General features: G+C 44.1%; 1 protein-coding gene across 7 annotated transcripts in view; it reads right to left on the bottom strand.

The window, feature by feature from the left end:
* PCNT (pericentrin) overlaps positions 1 to 20,198 on the bottom strand; it is a 175,901-nt gene that overhangs the window by 148,430 nt on the left and 7,273 nt on the right. For 6 of the 7 annotated variants that reach the window (XM_075002108.1, XM_075002112.1, XM_075002111.1 and 3 more), the window contains exons 2-3: positions 11,178 to 11,384; positions 5,755 to 5,931 (exon numbers count right to left, since the gene is read on the bottom strand). In XM_075002108.1, coding sequence (XP_074858209.1) covers positions 5,755 to 5,931; positions 11,178 to 11,384 — 384 coding nt within the window. The remainder of the gene's footprint in view (positions 1 to 5,754; positions 5,932 to 11,177; positions 11,385 to 20,198) is intronic. The other variant, XM_075002113.1, reaches the window with a different exon arrangement.

The raw sequence follows: 20,198 nt of genomic DNA, 5'->3' as shown, positions 1-20,198 counted from the left end.
GAAGTAGCGTCAATGTTTCTGTAAAGAGCTGGAGCTGGAGACATTTACAATACTCTTTCGTGGGCAAAGACCCACTTCATCAGGGGAGACGGTGCCTGGTTCGAGACTGCCTGCACAGGGTGGTCTAATACACACACTTTCAATCTCACTGCCCTGAATGTTAGGGTAGAACAGGCACACACAAACAACTCTTGCAATTAATCCCTACTTATTCTACAAACTATTTGTAAAACTGCACAACTCTCAAAAACTAAATTAAGAAATGCATATAGTGAAGTGCTGTGTTTCAGGCCAAAGCTGTGAAAAAGAACTGGAGTGGTGGTTGGTCTCACACCATCCATTATGCCGACGAACAAACTATGGTCTGTGGCTGACTCCAACCCACTGCCCAGTGGCTCCCTGCCTTCCCCACCCCATCTGCCCCTCAAAACAGCTGACTGTGGGGGCCATGTGCTTCTCTGACTACAGGAAGCTGGGTGGTGGAGGGGGAAAGAGACCTCACGCACTGTCCCTGCCTCCAGCAGAATCTCATAGCTCCCATTGGCCACAAGTTACCTCCCATGCCCACAAAGCCTACTGCACACCAATCCTCTACCCCAAGATCCCCTCTCGACCCAACCTTCACCCCAGACTCTGTACTCCTTCACTGGTATCATGGAAGAGTGTGGTAGTTCTTGACCTTAGCAAATTCTTGGAGCAGCCCTCCATCAAAAATTATTGCCCACCCTGCATTATACCTTCAGTACAGGCCACAAGGATAGCCAGGGCATGTCCACAGAGCAAAGGAATGCTACTAGCAAAACAATTCTACCATCCCAAGCACGTGCTTTCCTAGAATGGAACACACATATGGCTAGGCCCTCAAAGAACTCAAATAATACACATTACTTACTTTATAGAATATCCATTACACACAGACTCTCCATAAGAGATTTTAGCCTTGTAAAAATCAAACTGAACATTCTAATCTGATTTTCAAGTTTTGTGGGGTTTTTAATGCAGACAGTACCTTATGCACCACTTGTATTGCCATAATGTCTGATGGACCACACCCCATTGTGGTAGATGTTATACAAACAGAAAAAAGGGACAATACACTTCCCTAAAGTACTTACAGTTTAGTGAAATTTTTCAGCGAGGACCAAAGAGTTGAGTCACTTTTAAAGGCATTTACTAAAAGTTCTTCTAAAAAGCTCTGAGACCCCCATATTTGCGAAATTCAGCATTTGTAAGGGTTCTCAACATGGAACCCTTACAGATGTTGAGACCCTACTGTACCTGAAATGATAGAGCATCCGGGGTTTCCAGGTTTATGGAAACCTTTAACCCAGTGTTTTTTAAACTATGTTCTGCGGAACACTGGTATTCGATCAACAACTTGCAGGTATGCTGCGAACATCTGACACTTTTTGATATCATACACTCACTGCATACATTTTTTGTTATTAAAACCAGATATAATGTTACTTCTTCATTGATATAATACCAGATTAAATTACTTAATTCTGTTTTTGCTATACATGTTGCTGTTTGTGGGGGGGGGTTCTCTCTTTTTGTCTGTTGGTTTGTGTTGTTCTGTTTTGTGTGTTGTGTTGTTGTGTGTTGTGTTTTGTGTTTTAAGAAAATTTTCAGTGGTATTATGCGTTAAAAAAAAATACTACTGTTTGGTATTCCCTGACCTGAAAATTTAAGAAACAGTGCTTTAACCTTTATTTCTCTGTGCTATATCTATGCACAACCAATCCTGTGTTCCAGTTGACTAGTAAACCCTACTGTTTTGAAAACACTGCTTGAGTGTTTTATAAATACTGAGTGAAGTGCATTACTCCCTGACAAGCATACAAGTCTCTATTAGGAGTCTACGTCTGTTGGAACCCCTGAGCAGAGCTCATGCTATGAAGCAGGAATGCTAAAGCCCAGACATTTGGTCTAAGGAAGAAACAGTGATGCTTTAAGACCTACCCTGAATGAAGGGTGAAACCCATAAGGGATCTGGCACACTGAAGAGATTTCTCTAACTGACCATTGGAAAAACTAGGCGTAGCACTTACTCTATGAATCAGTGGCACCCTGTTATATAGTTTTATATTACTTTTCATTTATACAGCTCAAACTCCTTTCAAGAAGTAGGGCAAAAGTTCCCCCTATTTTAAATGTGGGAAACTGAAGCACAAAAATGTGAAGCAACTTCACAAAGATTTCAGTACAAGTCAGTGGCAATAAACTACACTACCAAAAATTAATCAATTAATTCTGGTTTAGTTTGTAAGCCCGAAAATCAGAATTAAACCAAATGTTAAAATAGAATAAAGGAGAAGAGGGGATCATATAATCTGCTGAGGTCAAGATTTACTGCTCTGTTTTCCCAATTTGTGTTCTGATTTTCATTTTTGGTAACAGTTTTAAAAAGTCACCACACATCTCATATAACTGAAGCTGTAAACCATGGATCTGATCAGCTAGGAGTGAGGCCTCTTTCTGAATGTCATCCTGATTTTGCCTTGCCTGCTGAAGATTACTTGTCAGCTGAGCTATTATCTCATTCCGTTCCTGGACAGCCGACTCCAGCTCCTACATGAGACATTAATGCATCTTTAAAAACGGGCATTTTTCAGCACTTCAGACATATGTCAACCTTCATTGAAACCAAAAGAACTGGCACTTTGCATTGTACTTAAGGCACTGAAAAAAACTTGCTCCACAGAAATACTAATCTTTCTGGGAAAAGTGAAAAGAAAAAATAGCTTTTCTTCCACTGATTTCGGAAGATAAAGAAACTCAATGTAGAGTTTAGCTTTAGCAAGTGCAAATATTGTAATAGGTAAAAGGGGAAAACGTAGAATTTCTACAATAAGAAAACGAATCCTCAGGTTCTCCATCACGTAAAAGATAAGCTGTACTAATCTGAAATGAAAGCGGTAGAAACATTCTCCTCTTCTCACCCAAGTGAGAAAAAGCTAAAGATTTAGGGTATGCTAACTCTATTTCATATTATCCTCAATAGCTTATTTTAAACGTACTTCTATACTACAGGCCTCTCCTTGGTTTCCCATTCCTAAAAGGAAAAAAAAAAAGTCTGCAGTTAAGGAGGAAGCAGTTTAGAAACTAAGTTCATCTTCATGTGGTAGTCCTAGAAACAGGGGCCTACAAAGTGAACATAAAAATCAAACTCTCCCACACATCACATTTAGCATCTCAACACCAATCCTGTAAGAGAAAATACAAAATGTAACAAAACACACTTTAAAACAAGCATAGAAGAATGATCTCCATTAAAACACAAACACGCAATAAAAAGATGCACCACTGTATCTGAACCTTTACTCAAACAGTCATTTTTGTGAAGCTGGTTGAGAGCCACGCAAATCCAGAGAAATGTTGAAAATTCAACAGATGTTTGAAATCTGTGTTTTTAAAAATAATTATCTGCACAATATTGGATAGAGAAACTGCAGCTTTCAAGGCCCTTTTCTCAACAATGCAACTCCAATTTTCTAGCTCCCTGTTAACTGACTTTATTAAATTTGGCTTAAAATGGACTGTAGGTTAATTCCTTTGTATCACCAAAGCACTACTCTTCAAGTCAGAAAAGGTGTTACCTTATGAGCTCTCCATGAGTGAAGCAATATGGTAAGCCTAAATCAGTTAAACCTCCAATTTTAAAATGGTTCCAGGGAATCAAAACAATATTGTTTTAAATCCACTCAATCCAAAAAACAAAGAATCTCTTTCAATATCAGATATGTTGAACTACTAATGCTTAAAAGAAAGGAGCATATTCTGAATGTCTGTAGACTTCCTTCACTTTGGTGCAGTTTCAGTTATTCATTTCTTCCAGACAGTGCATCCTCTTGCCAATTTGGATAACGAGTAAACCTTAATTTTACGATCATCTCATCACACCCAAAACGTTAAAAATGAAGGCTTTGCAACACTGGCTTGGTCTTGTTACTCGAAGGGTCTGTCTCTCTTCAAAAACAAGAAGTCCTGTGGTATCTTACAGACTAACAGATGTTTTTTTCTTATAGTTTGGCAACTTTCTAGCTTGCTATACCAATAAAAAGTTCAATGAATTTCTCTATTATCAATTGAACCTCTTCTCTTTCTTCTGCACCCTGGGGACCTGACCAGTGACAGACAAAAGAATTTGCTGGATAACGGGAAATCAATATTTTCTAGCGCATCACTACCACCTCCATTGCTTACTGGCTCTTAGAAGACATTAAGGGGTAAGTTACAGCCAACTAACAGCACAAAAACACTGAGCCTGGACTAGTGGCTGTAAAGAAACTTTATTGGACCACAAGAAACTTGGCCGTACCTATGATAAGTGAGCATACAGATAACTAAAGTCATGCCAGATTATGGATGTGGCCACACAAGAGAGTTCTGGATTAGAGAGGTTCAAGCTGTGTTATTGTATGTACTGCATTAACACCTAGAAGGCCAGTCATGGGTATAATTTCCAGATAAATTTACACAGATTATAGTTTATACTCGCAGAGGTAACAAACATTGATGACATTTCATAGCATAGCAAGTTTGCTGTTGGTTTAACACTATGAACATGCCATCTTCCATTTGTCTTATTGTTGTTTGGACAGGCGTTCCATGCACGTGAGCTGAGACAAAAAAAATCCGGCTGGATATGAAGATCATCCCTCAAAAGACAGACAAGAAAAAGTGAACTGAGATTCCACAGTTTGGGTATCTTGGATAAGACTGACACAGCTAAGAACATAAGAATGGCCATACTGGGTCAGACCAAAGGTCCATCTAGCCCAGTATCCCGTCTGCCAACAGTGGCCAATGCCAGGTGCCCCAGAGAAGGAGAACAGAAGACAATGATCAAGTGATTTATCTCCTGCCCTTGTACTGAAGGCTAGGGCACCATACTTTACCGCTGGCTACTAGCCATTTATGGACCTAACCTGCAAAAATTTATCAAGCTCTTTTTTAAACCCTAATAGAGTCCTGGCCTTCACAGCCTCCTCGGGCAAGGAGTTCCACAGGTTGACTGTGCGCTGTGTGAAGAAAAATTTCCTTTTATAAAAGTTTTGAACCTACTATCCATCAATTTCATTTGGTGTCCCCTAGTTCTTGTATTATAGGAAAAGGTAAATAATTTTTCTATATTCACTTTCTCCACACCATTCATGATTTTATATACCTCTATCATATCGCCCCTCAATCGCCTATTTTCCAGACTGAAAAGTCCCAGTCTCTAGCCTCTCCCCATATGGGACCCGTTCCAAACCCCTAATCATCTTAGTCACCCTCTTCTGAACCTTTTCTAATGCCAATATATCTTTTTTGAGGTGATTCTAGGATTCTACATAAGACAGACATGAAAGAAGACCTTTCATTGTTTTAAAAAATCCTCTTATTTTGTCCTACTGTTAAGGCTGAATAATAGTTTATCTTACAAAGGTATTCAGGGTCACTATATTTACCACTAGACATAAGTTCCCAAAGGGAAAACTGCAGTATCAAATCCAGATGAACCAGCTGGGTAAACATGGTTGACAGACTGGGTCATCGGCTGCAATGAAAGACCCTCAAGATTCCACCACAAAATAGGTAAATTCTTGAGACCTAAACATATATAAAGGTACACTCAGACATCAGGAAAGGAAGGGGTCAAAAGCAACTCGTATTACTGCTGTGATATTTAATGAAATTACACTGTTACCCATAATGCTGCAGGTAACCTCTTCAGATGACTTAAAATGTAAGTTATTTTAGTAATAGTACCTGCAGATGAGTAGCCCCATTAAGCTGGGCAAGCTGTTTCAGTAAGTCATCCACCTCTTCAGTGAGTCTTTTGAGTGCTTCCCGTTTGTCCAGAAGTCTTTTTTCCAGCTCCCCAATTCTATTCTGACACATCTGGGCATCAAGCTGATCATATTCCTCAACATACAGAAAATCTTTCTTCAGAAAAGAAAAGGAATGGTATTTACTTTACTAATGTGACAGGTTTACTTTAAATTTAGAAATATAATTTTTGGCATATCTAGGATAATCACCCTACTAATCCATCTTTGTAAGCACCTTGTATCATATGCCTCTACCTTTGGACCTCTATATAACAACATTCTGAAATTGTAAACAGCATCATCTTTATTTTGATAATTTACAAATAAATATTTGAATGAGAAGACACTTTAAATTTAAATACTTCATGACATTTCAAGGGAACTATTAGTAGTAGTAGGCATCCTTCGATCCTGAGGGATCATGGGTTTGCACCCCAGTTGGACTGATTCGAGCAGCTTCTTCTGTGCTGTGCAATCCAATCCGGGTATGGCAGTCCTTTCCACACTGTGAGCGGCAGTAGGCAGATGTCGCTCTGATACCATGGGCACAGATCTTTCTGAGGGCTCTCCTGTCTTCCGCTTCCTTCACCAAGGTAGTTTCATACATAACAAGAGCTTCCTTCACTCCATTTGCAGGCATGCCTGTCTGAGGCGAGCGAATGCCAGGTGTTCACACTGATTGAGAGCGCGCTGAGGTCACGCTTGCACATGTCCTCGTAGCGCAATTTAGGTCGCCCTTTCAGCCTCTTTCCAGATGCCAGTTCGCCGAAGAGGAGGTCCTTCGGTATTCAGCCATCCGTCATGCGTGAGACATGGCCCAGCCAGCACATACACCTCTGTTTGAGAAGGGTGAATACGGAGGCGGTGCCTGCCCTCTCAAGCACTGAGCTACTGGGGACCTTGTCCCACCACGAGATACCGAGTATGCGCCTAAGGCAGCGCACGTGGAGTGTGTTGAGCCGCTGCTCTTGTTTTAAGCGCAAAGTCCATGTTTCACTGGCGTACAGCAGTATGCTCAAAACACAGGCTGTGCAGACCTGCACCTTGGTGTGTACAGTGAGCTTACTGTTAGCCCATACTCTCTTCGTCAGCCTGGAGAACGTTGTGGCGGCTTTTCCAATGCGCTTGTTGATCTCGCTATCAAGTGACAAGTTGTCCGAGATTGTCGAGCCTAGGTACACGAACTCATGGATGACTTCCAGTTCATAGTCTAGCATGTTGACAGATGGCTCGCTACCCACGTTTTGGTCCATCACCTGGGTCTTCTTTAAGCTGATTGTGAGGCCAAATTCCATACATGCATCTGCAAAGCGAGTTATGAGTGACTGTAGTTCCGGCTGAGTGTGAGCAGCAATAGCTGCATCATCAGCAAAAAGGAACTCCCTTAGATGCTTCGTAAGCACCCTGGTCCTCCCTCTAAGCATCGACAGTTTGAAGAGGTTGCTATCCATTCTTGGGCGGAGAGAGATGCCCTCTGTAGCAGTTCCGAAGGCATATTTGAGCTAAACAGCAAAGAAGATGCCAAACAGCGTTGGAGCCAGCACACGCCCCTGCTTCACTCCGCTGAGAATCTCAAAAGGTTCGGATGTGGATCCGTCATATACGATGGTCCCCTTCACGGCTTCATGGAAGGCCCTAATAATGCTGAGCAGAGTTGGGGGACAGCTGAACAGAGTTGGGGGAACTATTAACTCTTAAGAAAAGCAGTCAGATTGCATCTCCATTTGATGCAACAGTCATACTTTACCATAACTTGAGGATTAAATGTGATTTCCAGCAGCAAATTTTAAAAGAGAATTGCAACTATAGCGCCAATAATAAAGCTATTCCATTTTATTATACTGAATTTCCCTCACCACCCTTGACACTATGTACTCAGGGATACTTTTTGTTCATTTAAAATTATGTCAACGAGAACAAATACAGTCAATCAGCTGCAAGGAAAAACTCATGTTTAACGTATGGAAAAATAATAAATGCCCAATTTTCAATTATGGGTTGACGTTCACCACAAAACAATGCTATGTCTGAGAAACACCAACGTAAACTTCCTCAAAGATTTTCATCACAATTTCAAGCACCACCAACTCATCAAAATGTCTCTGGAACACTCACACAACTGCATCAGTTTCCTGGACACTATAGTCAGCTTCAACAATGGACCTGTACAAACAAAAAACCCTCAGATCTTGCTACTTACCTTCACAGATTTAGCAAGCACATGAAATGCACCAAGAAAACTGTTACCTACAGCCAGTCACTCACATGCCACAGAATATGTTCTGAGGAAAAAGTCCAGTTACACACCTTAACACACTTGAAATCACCTTCACCAAACTAGATACTCTACCACAGAGGCAGGTCACATTACGGAATCCTTAATTTATGAATATGCAAATACCACAAATAAACCTGCTTCAATATAGGAAAAAAAGTACTTCAAACACACATCCCTAACTATCGTCTAGCATTGTCCCTCATTAGGCTATATGAGTATCATAAAAATACAAGAATGTGCATACTGTGCCAGAACCAAAAGTCCATCTAGCCCGGCATCCTATCTTGTCATGGTGGCCAATGGCAGGTGTGCCAAAAGGAATGTAGAGAAGAGGTAATAATCAAGTGATCCATTCCCTGTAGCCCATTCCCTTAAAAGAGCAGCACTGCTTAGCCTCAAATGAGGGAGGGGACTAGAAAAGGTGTCCCAAGAATTGCTTGTCCCAACCAATCTGGCCAGCATGTCGCAGCTGGCAGTTTTACGCTCACAGCAGTCAAAAAACAGTGAAAAGATAGATAATATTTGGATCATGGCACATTTGCACCCTTTTGGACAGAACAGGAGAGAGAAGAAAGGCCCTCATAGCAAGAGAACCGGCACACTGTAACATTGACACAGCTGTCCAAAGAGACCAAACTTGCAGAGGAAGGATACATCTGCGAACCAATGGGACGTCACACCTTCTTTTGAAAAGGCAGGCCAGAAAAAAAAAAAAAAAGACAGAATCCACAGAGTGGGACTTGCCATCAAGACATCACTTCTGCACCAGCTTCTTGACCTACCAACTTGCATCAAGACTGGTTTGATGAAAACGATAAGACCATCATGAAGATCTTAAAAGAAAAACAGAACGCATTTCTCGTATGGCAAAACAATCAGTCCTCAATCTCCAAACACAACTGTTTCAAGCATCTTCAGACTCAAGCACAGACTGAACGTCACAAAATGCAATATGAGCGGTGGGAGAGAAAAGCTGATGAAGTCCAATATTATGCTGACATCAAGAACTCCAGTATGTTCTTCAGTGTTATCAAAGCTGTATATGGACCTTCAAAGCCAAGTACTACACCTCTCTTGTCTGCAGATGGCATGACCTCCTGAAGGAGACAAGCAGCATCAACAATAGGTAAAGAGAGCATTTCAGCAACCTTTTCAGCAGGCCCTCCATTGTCAACCCTGCAGCCCTAGACCAGATCCCTTAGAAACCTACTACAGACAGTCTTAACCTGCCCCCACTGAAAATTCAAAGTTTAGGCCAGTTGTTAATAATCCCAACAATCAAAGGCTACCTAGAATACTGTGACCTGCAATAACAGTGCCATCAAAGAATTATCCTTTTATGTTACAGAAGCTTCTAGAAACCAGGCCCTTTTGGTGCTATACAATGTACAGACAAAGAATGCAATTCTTAGTTTCCCCAGAGCTAGCTCCCCCCTCCCATCCCCTGTGTGTAGCTTCAAAGGTCTTCTCCCAGCACATGTGCTCAGGAGGTAAGTAAAATATACACCTCTCATCACCTCAAGTGACAGATTACTATGTCATGGAGGGAGTGCACCACTAACCTCAAAAGGAAATGCAGCGTAACGAGGTGGGACCAATGGTGTGACCAGACTACACACTGCATTTCTGTTGAACTGCTGGCAGCTGACAACAGAAAGAGAGCACATGCTCCACTCTGAAGTTGGCCTAAGAAGCATTCAGCAAGGCATGTCTGTGATGAAATGGGTGGTGCATGTATGCGTCAGTGAGTGGCTCACATGGGGCATGACGGCCCTGCTGACTGGCCTAGGCCTGGCCATTTGTAACCTAGGTGACTAGGTAACACCTTTGCTTCCCAGCGGCAGCAAGACAAAGAGGGGATGTAGCCTGGCTGTTTTTTTAATTAGAAGCCTGGACCGTTAGTGGGGAGTGACTCTGGAGGCAGGAGATAAATAAAGGAGACTGGATCCCCTGGGGATCCTCCTCCCCCTAGTATAGGTCAGATTGACTATTTCTGGTTGCTGGGCTGACGGGTCTGTAGCAGGCTGTACCCCTGTCATCTAATAAACCTTCTGTTCCATCTGCTGTGTGAGAGTCACTCCTGTCTGCCAATGGGGTATAGAGCCTGGGGAGCCATGAACCCCATTGCAATGTCAAGGAATATTCCATGGGACAGGGTACTCCAGAGCATGACCCCTGGGCGCTGCAGTCATACAGAGTCACTCCAGAGAGGAAGGTTGCATGTAATGGGCTACAGGCATCTACTATGAAAGCTCTGTTTTGTTCTTGGTGAGGAAAATACCCACCTATAGTGAATGTGTGCTCTGGGACAAAATGGGAAGGAAACTCTCTGAGGCAACATCTACACTAGACAAAGTAAGTCAACCACAGATACATAATTCTAGCTATGGCAATTGCGCAGCTAGAATTGACATATCTAAGCTCAGCTAACTTGGCCATCTCTACTGTGTAAGGTTGAGGGGAGACCTCCCTTACTCCTCACATCTCAAGAGGAGTTCAGGGGTCAACTGAAGTTAGAAGGTGGTCTCATGGATTTCTCCATGAGACTCTAGATTACTATGGGTTTTTTGAATATCTTATAAATAATACAGGTAGAAGTTGCACGGCTCTCCCTGAAATAATATAAACAGACATGTCCATTTTATAGCAGAATTACTCTTCCACACAATACATAAGCTATGATGCCTAGTGAGGATGCAAAAGTAGTGCAACTACTTACTACCTACAGAACTATTTGTCTTGCAAGCCAAAAGGCAACAAAACAAAAAAAGACTAGGAAACCAAAGACTGACTATTACAAAACTATCTACATAAGAAGGAACATAAAGAGTTTTCAGCTCTCTGACAGACTAAACAGAAGGAACTGGCTCGTGGCTGGAGATCGGTCTACTTTTTAGGCTTCTGTGTGGAGGAAGTGAATGCACATACAGGGTGCGTGCGCAATCCCTGGTGGCCACTGCTAGAGAAGAGCTTTGCAAGTTCTTTATAGAGGTCACAGATGCACACACAGATATGGTTGCTCAAAGTGCTATCCGATAGCTGCTGACAGATTTAGATGAAACATGGTGAGCAGTAAGACTTACCTCACTTTCAAATATTGTCTCTGTCTCTTCACTCACGCTCTTCATACTGATATTGAGATCTGTAAGAACAGCAGGATCCTGGGCCGCTATCATGCCCTCTTCCTTTGGAATGTCATGCGTCTGGTCAGACGAGCCCTTCCTCTTTGCCGCTTTTTTCTGTGACTGCATGTTGTCACTTTTTGTTTTTCGCTGTCTGAAGTGAGCAAACTGTGCAGAAAGTTTTGAAAGAGATAAAGGGAGAGGTAAGCAAGGAAAAGGTAACAAGACCACAAGATTAACAGGCTCATGGATAAAAATCTCGATTTGACAAAATATGTACGTCCACAGAGAACCTGCTATATCTTCCTACTTACTGCACATTCAGTTTCTACCTAGGCAGCAGCAAAGTTAAACAAAAGCAACAGTTAAAGACTCAGTTAAAGAATCAAATTTGTACTAAATTTTTCCAAACTGATCCATGGCACGTTGTAACAATCCAGAATTACAGCCACATAAATTAGTCAGAGACTGAGTGTTGTCCATATACAAAAACCAATAAAAATGAGATAGCCTTCAAGTCTCTCAGAGTCCTACAGAAATATAACTGCTTAGACAAATATCTTAAAATATCTTAGCCACAGCCAATATAAACACTAGGATTGACAAAAGTGAATCTTCTTGCCCTTCCCCATCCAACAAAAGGAGATAGAGCAAAACTTCCCTGCCAGAAAGCAGACTAAGCTACATAAATAGAAATTCAATTAAACCAGGTCATTTCTTCTGTTGAAGAATCAGATGTTCTACTTTACCAAACTAATGCATCCCTGCGAAGCCCTAAGGATCTCCAAATAATGTCACCCACTGAAATCTACAACTCCTCTCTCCTCAGCACCTTTAACAGCTTAAAGAGGATTAAAGTATTTTAAACTCTAGCACTCTATGTAGGGAGCAATTCCAACCAACAGCTCATCAGCAGCTAAGACCAGACATCCTTCTAACAGGGAAAACCCTGCACCAAGGTTACAGCCATATTATCAAACATATAGGTAAAATACCTGTATTATTAGATAAAAGATCTATTCCAATCATCATAAGATGTAGAAATATCTGAACATAGAATTACTGCATGAAACCTATAAAAAAAAAATCAATGCTTGTAACAGTTTTTGTTGTGATAAAGCTCTACAGAAAAAATGCAAAGAAGCCTTTTGCATTTTGCTCACTTTGTTAAGGGTACGTAACTTTAAACTCTTCTGAAATCAACTAATTCCTTATATGTCACATCTACAGCAACTTGTATAATGACAGATTACCTAACAGCAGCTATGCAATTGTATACCTGTTCTGTACTAGACAGTATAAGGTGTTTAAGACTATGTCCGTTTGCTAAAGCACAAATGTTAAACACCTCACCAGTTCAGAATTGTTTATGCAGACCATCCGATACATTAAGATTGGGCAGAATCCTTTTCAACTGAAATATTTAGGGTTCTAGCCCCTATATTTCTTAGTTCAAATGGGAAGATCAACAAATTCAGTGTTCTCTTCCTAAGTTAGCACAAACATACTTTTAAAATTATGTATAATCAAGATGCATACACTGTTCTTCACAATTCAATTTTAACACAAGACCCTAAATGATCCTGGGTTGCTTGCCTTCAATAGCCATTGCATCGCTAATCAATTCAGTAGATAAAATGGGAGGAAGCGAGCAAAGGGAAGTCCACACAGTAAAAAAGGAATGGAACTAAGGATGATACAGGGAAAACAAAAGGCAAAGATGACAAAAATAGGAGAAACAGAAAACAAATTCAAAAGGCACAGAGTGGTAGTTCTCAAGGTGGGAAAACCATCTCAAAGCAAGATCAGAAAAGGCAATAAGGTACATACCAGGGTAGACTGATTTAAATCACCAAAAATAATCATTGTTTTAAGTTCAGTTACAAAAAAAGCTCAGGCTCACTGTGCTTACAGAGCACTTAATTTTAAGAGTAAGCCCCACTGAATTCACTGGAACTTCTGTTTTTTGAGAAAACAAGTATCGAAGGAGGGTTCTGTGAGTTATGCTGAAGTAAAACAGGGAATAGATTCATAGCATCATCATTATGGTCTGTTTCCAGAATGTTACATAATCCATGCCCCTTATTTTGGCATATAAGATAAGAAAATGACACTCATTGGGAACTGGCAACTCTAGAAACAGACTGGAAATTTGCTTGTCAAATCACACTTATACTAAAAAGCATGGAGAGTCTTGAATGATCCATTGCAAAATGAATTAAGGCACTACCCAGTGGATCCACTCAGCCATATCCATACGTTCAGCCATAACATTTTCTCCCAATAAGGAGTTATCCTTACGATCTTTCATTCTTGGAACTAGGCACTGCATCTCCTTGCACTGCTTACACTTAACATGTTTTCCTTTTTTACCCAGGGAACGAATTTCTTCAAAATATTCCCAGATAGGGTGTCTCTTATGTCCAGAAGCCATGACAGTTTTTCTGTGCCAACATTGCAGGGGAATATAGAAACCTGGGTGTGTGCTGCATGTCTTCCTGTTTTCTTTCTAGTTCACACCATGGTTCTTTTTATGCTGCCTCTTTCTTTTCTTATATTTTGTCTCTCTGCCTCTGAGAAAGTGTCTTAACTACCTCCTCTGCCATGCTTGGCCAAGATCCACCATCACATATCAAAACAGTCCCATCCAGCTTCTGTCTTTCTTTGTACATGCTAATTTTTAGTCTGCTGAGAAATGAAAGTGAAAGCTCAGGACTTTCAACAAGCAGGTGCTAGTAGTCAAACCGGACAGACTAGAACCATTATTTTTATGAGTCTAAGTGTAGGTGCAGCATGTTTGTGATGAGATTTGATTGTAAATTATTTTTAAACTAGAAATATAGTATTTTAGTGATTTTTTTTTTTTAAAAATCCAATTTTTAAAATTCTTTTTAAAAAAAATCAATTTTTATCCACCCTGGTACTTAATAATAAAAGTTTAGCTACCACACAAAGATTATATCTAACTGCCTCCTGATCTTTGTACAAATCTTATCTTTAAACCAGTGGGAAAATGACATGCACTGCTCGAGATAAAAACTGTGGCTTGGTCCATTAATTTATACAAAATTAAAATATTTCCATACAAAACACCAGTGGCTGTACTTGAGCTCCAAGTGACAACATAAGGGACAAAGAGAGATTAAGGCTGTGTCCACACCACAGATTCTATGAATCCACAGCTGTGTTAGCATAGCCCCATAATGTACATCATGGTTTCCCAAACTGGGTGGCATGCCCCCCTTGAGGGTGAATGAAGAAATTCCACGGAGGGCATGAGGCAACATAGCTTCCCCCGCCCACATACATCATTCCCCTTACCCAAAGAAATAGCCGGGCTTTGCTTCCGGCTCTCAGCCCCAGCCATTTTACATAGGCGACCTGGCACTGCCACTATAAAAAGCAGGCAGCTAGCAAAGACCCATGTGGACCCACTGCCGCCTCCATAGGTGAGTTAGTGTGGGCTGGGGATGGGAGGGTGAGGAGGATGGGGTAAGATGGGGGCTTGGGGGTGCCGGGCTCAGGGCAGGTGGGAGGGGGTGAGAGTGGGTGGCTAGTGGTGCCTGGCTTTGGGGAAGGGGAGGAGCCTGGGTGGGGGGGCTTGCAGGGCTTGGGTGGCTGGCCTTGGCATTACAGGGCTTGGGCTGACAGGAAGGCGGCTGGCCCTGGCAGCGCCAGGCTCAGGCAGCTGGCAGGCGGGTGGCTGGCCCCGGCAGCATGTGGCTCGGCTGGCTCGGACGGGCAGTTCTGGCAGCACAGGGCTCAGGCAGACAGGAAGCTGGGACTGCACCAGGCACCCACAAGCAGCCAAGAAAAACTATTAACACTTATTTTTAAATAAAATTTTTATATCAAGCTTTTGTGCTTATTTTAAATTACAAATCCAATTTTTTTTATTAAACAGGGGTTGGATGATGGTAAAGAAGAAGCGGGGGCGTGAGGGTTTCTCAAAAATCAAAAGGAGGGTGTGATGCCAAAAAGTTCAGGAACCACTGATGTAGATGAAGCACAGACCATGAGGAATAGTAACAAGAGAGGTAGCCATATTACTCTGTACTTCAACAAGACCATCAGGAGTTTTTCTGCCCGTGTGGGAACATCACCTCCTGACTGACATTAGCGATGCCACAGGAAGCACTCTTGTGTCACACCAACTCTGGGAGTTTTATCAGCATAACTATATCAGTCAGGGTACTTTTCTCATGCCCCAACTGTCACAGCTTTCATGCTATGAGCAAGCAGAAAATGCAGTCTACATAAAATTTATTTGTATCTTGCGGCATGAAAATTACAAGGAAAAACCTATTTTTGTTCATAACAATGCTTTAAAACACAATACACAAGACAATCCCACCTCTGAAAACACACTGGCAGGTCTACTGTACAGCACAGTTCACTCTACAGTGAAGATGGAAAACAAGTTCCCAGAATAGTCCAAGACCGTGAGATCACCATGCTGATGCAAATGAAAAAAAATTAAAATGCCCAGTTACACAATTTAAAAAATATATACAGTTACATAAATGGAAACATGACATTTGAAAACTGATCACAGATTTACATGTTAAAAGTATTATGAGTAACAACAGTAAACTAAAAATTATTTCTTTAAAAAGTACTTTCAAGGTTGCTAGCTTGACCCTGAAAGCTGTTTAAAGCAAACTAACTTTTTTTAGTCATAGTTAAACATAAGATTGGACTAGCTGAATAAAAAACAAAAATACTCAGGGCAGTAACCCAAAGCTCATGCCGTTCTACCAGCACTGCTTTTCTAAGTAAAAGGACACCACATGCTGGATGCAGACACAAATGTGTAAATAACTGTATTTTGTTACCGGGGGCGGGGGTGGGGACGACACTACTGGTTTAGGACCCCATTGTGAAGTTAATCTCTGGCAAATGTGACTAAGAAGATGCTGTCATAGTATAATGTTTCAAATTTGCAAGTTCAGTAATACTTTAAAGCTAGTCATTGATTGCATCTGAGAGTTTTTCAAGTGATACCATGGATTTAAAATTAGTTAACCTTCTGCTAACAGCTACTGAAACAAACAAGGTGCATGCTGTTTTGACAAATACAACACTTTCCCCCTCTTATGTGTTTGCATGTTTGAAATGTAGCTTGTAAGCACTCCTGCAATTTACCAAACAGACAACATACCAAGATCTGCAGAGGATTCTCCATCACCAGCAATTTTTAAATCAAGATGGAGCAATTTTTTGAAAGACATCCTAGTTTTAAAAATGTTATTTCAGGAAGTTTCTGTGGCCTGAAATAAACAGGAGGTCAGTCTAAATACACACAACAGTCTTTTCTGGCCTTGGGATATGTCAAATACTAATGAGTTCTCGGGGAGAGAAGGCTGGCAACAACTGGCTTTACTAATGGTGTATCAGATTGTAAAATCTGAACTACATTTTGGGTTTAGTTTTGGCAAATAAACAACTAGTTTTGTTTTTGTCTCCAGGATAAACAACTTGTGTAATTTAATGATTAATTAATGGAATCACAAGATATGTGCAGACATAGTAGAGCAGTGGGATCCAAAAGGAAGTCCACTAACCACCACATGCCCCCCACCTGGCACAGCCCCCCACAGCCGAACACCATACCCCCCAACTCCTGCAGTCAGGCACCCTACTCCCCCATTCCCAGTGACTCACCAGAGCAGCGCCACCAGAGCCACGCAGCCCGCAAGCCATGCAGCTCTGAAAGCCACGCTGGGAAGGAGCTGTGCCAGGACAGCGTCAGCTGCAGGAGGCGTGTGGCTCGTGGCTCCCGGCTAGAGCCACAGGAGCCATGCTGAGAAGGAGCCACGCCAGTGCAGCATCGCAGGGCATGGCACGTGACTCCTAGCCAACGCCTCAGCAGTTGCACCGGGAAAAGGGCTGCAAGGTCTGCCTCCTCCGCTGCCGCCACGTACTTGTGGTGCCGCACGTGCCCCATGTGTGGCTTTACTGAGCTGCTGAGTGGCATTTCACCACATTGCACTGCTACCACATGTGGTGAGCACAAAACATAATGGACAATACAGTGATAAAGTGTTTATTTTAGTGGGTGATGAGATCTTGTGTCAAATTCAACAACAGGTTGAACCTCTCTAATCTGGTACTCTCTCGTCTGCCACAACCATAATCCAGCATGATTTTAGTTATCCGGACAACCACTTATCATGGGTGTGGCCAAGTTTCCTGCAGTTCCATGAAGTTTGTTTACAGTCACCAGTCCTGGCTCTCAACGTTCTGTACTGTTATTTAGCTGTAATTTACCCCCAAAGTGTCTTCTAAGAGTCCAGTAATCAGTGAAAGTGTTGGTAACGTGCTAGACAATAATGACCTCCCATGGCCCATTGAATTCTCCTGTCTGGCAACTGCTAGTGTCCCTATATTCATCGACAGAATTATTGCTCATGATGAGAGAGGTTCAACCTGTCGTTATAAAACTTTGACACTTGCCTTAAAACTAATTTGATTCTATGATTGTAAAACACACAATTTTAAAAATGAGTATGACTGTTTAGTAATAACGTACAGATCCTAACACTGAGCGTCCGCACACAAAATGCAACCTCCCTTACTTTGAAGTTAAACATCTACACACAATTAGCCCCTACTTCAAAGTAAGGGGCCAGGAAATGATGCAGGCATGGGGTTGCATGGGCAACAAGCCCTTCCAAGCTTGCAGCGAGCCGACCCCTTAAAGGGCCCCTCCCAATACCGACAGCCCACACATACTCAAGGCTGACAGGTGGGACTGGCAGGTGCTGGAGGATTGGAATGACAAGCAGTGGCTGAGGAATTTCAGAATGACCTGGCAGACATTCAAGGACCTCCGCCACTGGCTCGCCCCAATCCTCCAGCACCGAGACACTCGCATGTGGCCATCGCTCCCAGTACGGAAGAGGGTGGCCATCACACTACGGTGGCTGGCCACCGCCAACAGCCACAGAGCCGGCAGCCTCCAACTCAGTGTCGGCAAGGCCACCATCAGAGCATTGCTGAGTGAGGTATGGCCAGCCCCCACCAAGGGCCCACGCTGGGGGAGGGGGTGACCAGGAAATGGGTAGGGAGCCCTGTTGAGGAGGGCGGGGGACAAGGGGCGTCCCGGTCTGGTGCTCCTGGACGTCCCTTCCTTCCTCCCCCGCAGGTCGTCCAAGCCATCAACATACTGCTCCTGCAATGTGTTGTGACCCTGGGGGACCTGGACGCCACCCTTGCCAGGTTCACGGATCTGGGTTTCCCCAATTGTTTTGGAGTCCTGGATGGGACGCATGATGCTCTCCAGGCTCCTGACCACAGCAGGGGCGCCTATGTTAACAGGAAGGGGTACGACTCGGTGGTACTCCAGGCCCTGGTAGAAATGAGGGGCCTTTTCCTGGACTTGTGTCGGTGGCCAGGCACGACCCATGATGCCCAGGTGTTCCGGAATTCATGGCTGGGATGCCAGATGCAGGAGGGCATGTATGACCCGTTGTGGGAGCTCCCAGCCAGGGACATCATAATGCCCCCTGTATCGTGGTCAACTCTGCTTACCCGCTGCACCCATGGCTCATGCGGCCCTATACCAGACACATCACACCAGCCCAGGACACCTTGAATGGTCGCCTCAACCATGCCAGGGGCACAGTTGAGTGGGTGTGTGGGAGGCTGAAGGAGAGGTTTTGCAGCCTCCTCACCAGGCTGGATGTCAGCCTCCCAAACGTCCCTGCGGTCATTGCCGCCTGCTGTGCCATCCACAACCTTGTGGAGGGCTGCCAGGAGCCCTTTATGCAGGACTGGGCCGCAGATCCAGGGGCCAGCTACAAGCAGCCACCCGCTGCCCAGTTTCATAAGGCACGGAGGAATGGGGTCAGGGTCTGGGATGCCCTGTGCCAGGCCTTCACGCAGGGCCTGCCCTGACCCACCTGCAAATACACACCGCACCACACACCACACCAGCTCCACACCCCTCACACTCCCCCACGAAGCACCAGGGACACGGAGTTAGGGTGGGAATAACACACTTTAATGGGGGAAATAAAGTATTTTACAACACAGAACAGAACATGGTAACCTTTGGAGTGCACGGGGGGGAAAAAGCTGGCAGTGGGGACGCAGGGGCTTGTATGGGAGACCGGCAGGGGCTTGGGTAGGAGACCGAACTAGGAAGCAGCTTGGGTGGGGGACTGAACTGGGAGGGGGGCTGGGATGGGAGTAGGGTCAGTCAGCTGGAGACATGGGGGGCCAGGAGCCGCGTCTGCTATGGCCACCCCTACCACCCTGGGTCCGGGGCCCCCTGCGGGGCTGCAAGAGGGCCAGGACCACGGGGAGGTAGAGGTGCAACTGACTCTGCCTCCAAAGGATGTGCAGGAGGGGCACTGGGGCTGGGCCAGGTGCGCCCACATCAGCCAGCAGCCACTGGACCAGCTCAAGGCCTTGGCCGGTGCCAGGTCTGCCACACGTTAGGCAGTTGCTGGAGGGGTGGCCACTGGAGGGGCTGGTGATGGGGCGGGAAGCTGGGCGAGGCCAGCAGCTAAGGGCCACAGTGTCCATGCTGCCAGCCAGCCTCACCTACACGTCCCACTCCATCGCCAGCCATTCCCGAAGCACTCCAGTCATCTCCCGCACAACCACCCAGTTGGCGGACACCTCCTCATCACTCCACCTTCGTCTGAGAGACCCAGCCGCGGCCATGGGGGGATGCGGGCTGGGGTGGCCTCCTGGCCCCCTGCAACTGCGGCCTGCTCAGCTATTCAGTTGTGGCTGACGGGAGAGGGACCTGTGGAGACAAAAGGGGACAGGGGGATGGACCGTGAGTGCTGCCTACCAACCTTGGGGGAGCTGGAGCCCCCGCTCCCTTGCCACCCGATGGCCCTTGACATCCCAGATGCCCAGGGGTTCCTGCTTGGCGAGGATCAGCCCATGCTCCCTCCCCTCCCCCATCCTCAGGTGTAGGGGCTGTGGGGCTGTTCCAGGGGGCCCTTGTCCCCATCCCTTGCGATG

The sequence above is a fragment of the Carettochelys insculpta genome, chromosome 8, assembly GCF_033958435.1.
Source record: "Carettochelys insculpta isolate YL-2023 chromosome 8, ASM3395843v1, whole genome shotgun sequence".
Taxonomy (NCBI): Eukaryota; Metazoa; Chordata; order Testudines; family Carettochelyidae; genus Carettochelys; species Carettochelys insculpta.
The sequence above is the reverse complement of the archived record's forward strand: the minus strand, read 5'-3'. Positions and strand labels throughout refer to the sequence as shown.